This window comes from Penaeus monodon, chromosome 42, assembly GCF_015228065.2.
Source record: "Penaeus monodon isolate SGIC_2016 chromosome 42, NSTDA_Pmon_1, whole genome shotgun sequence".
Taxonomy (NCBI): domain Eukaryota; kingdom Metazoa; phylum Arthropoda; class Malacostraca; order Decapoda; family Penaeidae; genus Penaeus; species Penaeus monodon.
This window is the reverse complement of record NC_051427.1, coordinates 9,852,117-9,856,603: the sequence shown is the minus strand read 5'-3', so window position 1 is coordinate 9,856,603 and position 4,487 is coordinate 9,852,117. Positions and strand designations below refer to the sequence as shown.

Genomic DNA, 4,487 nt, shown 5'->3' with positions numbered 1-4,487 from the left:
GCCATATTTTTGTTTGTTGACACCTTCCCTGCCAAGATTAACCTCCTTTTCTATTATATCAGAGTATGTCACAAAACCTTCAACAATGTCAGAATGAATAGTTCTTGTACTCTAGTTATCATGACATTAACCTTCTTCCCATGTTGCTAAGGTTCGTAAAAAAACGTATTTGATAAAATGCCCTGAATTCCGCACTAGGCAACTCAGGGCACCACGGGAGGTATAGGTGATGTTCCAAAACCACAGGGTCAGTAAGCTCTAACTGTTGAAGGATAAAGTGCGCTTCTCGCGACTTCCGAAATCCCTTGTATTAACCATGCTGTAAGTACATTATTTCTACAATTTTTCTTTGTGTGTGGGGAGTGGTTACATAATTTTATTTTCTTGATTGTATTTTGTGGTGGTTTGATGGTAAGAATTAATTTAGGGCATGTGGAAAGAGATTCGAAAGACGGGGAGGAGGCCTGACCAGAATGGAATGGTTTCGCAAATGTAGTAATTCCTTTCGCCTTCATGTCCAGATCTTATTTCTCGAAGTGGATGTACCCGGAAGCGAAGAAAATCCAATGACACTTAAATACACTCCAGTGCGTATGACATACGTGTGTGTGTGTGTGTGTGTGTGTGTGTGTGTGTGTGTGTGTGTGTGTGTGTGTGTGTGTGTGTGTGTGTGTGTGTGTGTGTGTGTATAATGTATTGTAAATATATAAATATAATATATAAATATTATATATATAATATAGTATTATATAGTATATATATATATATACATAGAATATATATATGTAATTGTATATATATAGTATATATATATATATATATATATACATATGTATATATATATATATATATATAGTATATATATATATATAGTATATATATAGATATACATATATATATATATATATATATATATATATATATATATATTATTATATATATATATATATATATATATATATATATACAGTAATATATATATATATATATATATATATATAATATATATAATATATTCTAACCAGCCTAGAGAAGAAGAAGGCTTCCGCAGTGGATTCTGAACAACAGACCACATCCACACGCTCACGCAAATAAGAGAAAAAATAAACGAATACAGGGAACCACTGTGTATGGCATTCGTAGATTACAGTTCTGAAGCTATTCAAAGACAGGGAGTAGAGGAGTTACATTGTAAAATATTAGAAGATCTATACGAAGATGGGACAACAGTTTTCCAGTTCCACACGGAAACCGATAAAATACCAATTAAAAAGGGTGTTAGACAGGGTGACACCATCTCACCAAAACATTACAGCTTGCCTAGAGGAAATTGTGAAGAAGCTAGAATGGAGCGGAAAGGGTATCAAAATAGGAGACGAATACCTAAATAAACTAAAATTTGCAGATGATATTGTTCTCTTCAGTGAAACGATCTGAATAGAGAAAGTCTGAAAGTCGGACTTAGGATGAACAAGAAAATGACTAAGATCATAACAGTAGATTTCAATTTCTAGCCAAGAGGAATTCAGCGATGCATCTAGCGACGTAAGAGGCTCCTTTCCATTATATTTAAAAAGAAAAGTTTAACCGATGCGTCCTCCCAGTTACGACCTATGAATCAGAAACATGGACTACAACCAAATTACTGGAGAGGAGACTAATAAGTGCCCAGAGAGGGATGGAGAGGTTGATGCTAGGAATTAGCCTAAGAGATCGGATGAGGGCAACGTGGAGACAGACAAAAGTGGAAGATATACATAGGAGCATCAAAAAGAAAAAAAAAGGCAATTGGCAGGTCAAACATGTCAGAGATAGGACGACAGATGGGCAAAGAAAGTTACAAACTGGGTTATAGATAACAAACAGGCCAAGAGCCAGGCCAGTGACGAGATGGAGTGACGAAATAACGAAATTCGGGGGCCAAGACTGGAAACAAAAAACGCAAGACAGACAAAGTTGGAAAAGATCGGTGAATTGACTCAGGATGATGATGTATACATAAAAAGAAACGAATGAACCGAAAACAGACAGTATAAAGATAGCCAGAGATAGGGATAAAAGAAGGAAGAGACAAACCGAGTGATAAGGCAGATGAAAGCATCTCCTCAGAAGAGCATTTCGCCAAGTCACGGTTATCGGCCAACCACTGAGCAGGGTAGTTGAGCTGTTGCGTTATTTAAACACTCGTTCACTCGCGATCGGTTGAATAATAAGGATGACTTGTTTTTTATTTCGTTTTATTTGTTTTAATAGGTTGAGCTTCTGCTTAACAAAGAGAGAATAAGCGGCATTGCTCTTCAGAAGGCGTAGAATCGTAGTTAGTAATTCAGAGGCAATAGAACTAACTGTCGTTATGATTGTGTTCATCCTGTCGATGTGTTCAGTTGTTCATTGTTATTCGAGAGACAGACAGAGGGAGAGGGAAGGGTTGAGGGAGGGAGAGCCAAGGGGTGAGGGAAGGAGGGAGGGAGAGGGAAGAAATGAAGGAGGGAGGGATGAGGGGGAGAGAGAGGGAAGAGATGAGGGAGAATGTGATGAAAGGGATGGTCAGTAGAAGGTAAAGGCAGTGTGAGTGGGACAAGAGAAACGGGCAGAGAATGAGAGAGAGAGAGATAGACAAAAACAGCAAAATCATCACTGAAGTAGCATGACTAATTTTGAAATGCAGGACGCGAGTAAGAGAGGGATAGGGTGAGCTACAAGGCCTCCCCCACCCTCCCTCCTCCCTCACAACACCCCCTCCCTTCCTCACAACCCCCCTCCCTCCTCCCTCACAACCCCCATCCCTCCTCCCTCACAACCCCCATCCCTCCTCCCTCACAACCCCCACCCTCCCTCCCAAGTCCTCTCCCTCAGAACCCCCTCCTTCCCCAACAACTCTCCCTCACCCCTTTTCTCCTTAACAAGTCCTCTCCCGCACAGCCCTCTCCCTTCCAATCCTCCCTCACAACCTACCTCCCTACCAAGATCTCCCTCACAATCTCCTCACGCCCTAACAACTCCCTCTCCAACAAATTCCTCTTCCTCACAACTTTCTCCCGCTCACAACCTCGTGTCACTCATACTTTCTTCTTCCTCATCCTAACATCCAACTTATTTATGAACATGACCTTGAAGCCCTGTTCGATAGCTTTAAAAAAATATATGCAAATTAGAAGAAAAAAAGGTTACATGAGTGCTCCCTTAAGAGCACTCATGTAACAAGACATGTAACTGAACAAGACATTTCGTTGTAAAACCGGTATTCTCTGGGAAGACCCTTACACGTCACTGGCATTGCTAATCAACGTTTACTTGTGTCTTATGATGTAAATGTGTACTTTTAAAAAAATAGCAAATAATAGGTAAATCTGACCCTTTCATATCCTTGTGGTGCAAGAGAAAGAGAGAAAATTCATGATGATTAGCATGAGAGGCAGCGAAAGAGAATGGAAGGATAATGACTCATGATGTCTGGCATGAAAGAAAGATACAGAGACAAAAACAGGCCGAGAAAATTCATGGTGACTGACATAGGAGGGAAAGCAAGGGAATGAAAGAATAATAACTTGTAATGTCCAGTATGGAAGAAAGCGAGGAAGCGAGTGAGAAAGAAAAAGAGAGCGAGTGAGAAAGAGAGAGAAAAAACAGCGAGAGAGAGAGAGAGAGAGAGCGAGTGGGAAAGAGAGAGAAAAGAGGGCGAGAGAGAGAGAGAGAGAGAGTGAAACTATGAGAAAGCCAGCTGCTGTGGACGTTTCTTTACATGCCATTTTGCACATCAAAACAAACAAGAAAATACGAGCCATACCATACCCCCATATGCCAATTTTTAACCTTAGAACCCGATGGTACACACTATTAAATGGGGACAAACCCACCTAATGATTTCTTGCTAATTCTTGATAAGCAAGAAAGAAAAAAAAATACTTTAGCTGATAGCATTAAAACCTTAAATGGTCGCGGAGTTGAATCTTCATGAGGATGGATCTCAGGCTGTTAAGAGAGAGATTCGAAGTGTGTATGTGTGTGTGTGTGTGTGTGTGTGTGTGTGTGTGTGTTTGTGTGTGTGTGTGGAGATAGGAGGAGATATATAGAAAAAGACCGAGAAGGCAGAGAAGCTACAAATATCATAAAAAAAAATATACACAAAAATACACTGTGAGCTGTATTCTGTCCGAGTAAACAACCATTGGCTGTAACCGACTTAACAGCAGCACAAACACGACATTTTCTCTTCCCTAATACGTAGCTCATTAATGAACATGAAAAAGCAATATTTGCAGTATATATATCGAGAATTATATTATTTTTATCATTGTTATATTAGTAGTTAATGTCATTACACAGAAATAAAAGCAAATAAAAACCGTTGAACTTCGAATTGCAGTAAATAGATAGATAAGTAAATTGCAATAAACATATACGTAAGTAAAACAGCGAAAATATCTCTCAATCTAGTCAGTATTCAATATTATTAACCCAAAGAGTAAAGACAAAAGCTATATTCA

General features: G+C 38.9%; 1 protein-coding gene across 2 annotated transcripts in view; it reads left to right on the top strand.

Moving 5' to 3' along the window:
* The first annotated feature begins 252 nt into the window (after positions 1-252).
* Positions 253-4,487, top strand: part of LOC119599362 (scoloptoxin SSD14-like) — a 43,961-nt gene continuing 39,726 nt past the window's right edge. For both annotated transcript variants that reach the window (XM_037949131.1, XM_037949130.1), the window contains exon 1: positions 253-321. In XM_037949131.1, the coding sequence (XP_037805059.1) occupies positions 317-321 (5 nt within the window). In that variant the 5' untranslated portion in view covers positions 253-316. The remainder of the gene's footprint in view (positions 322-4,487) is intronic.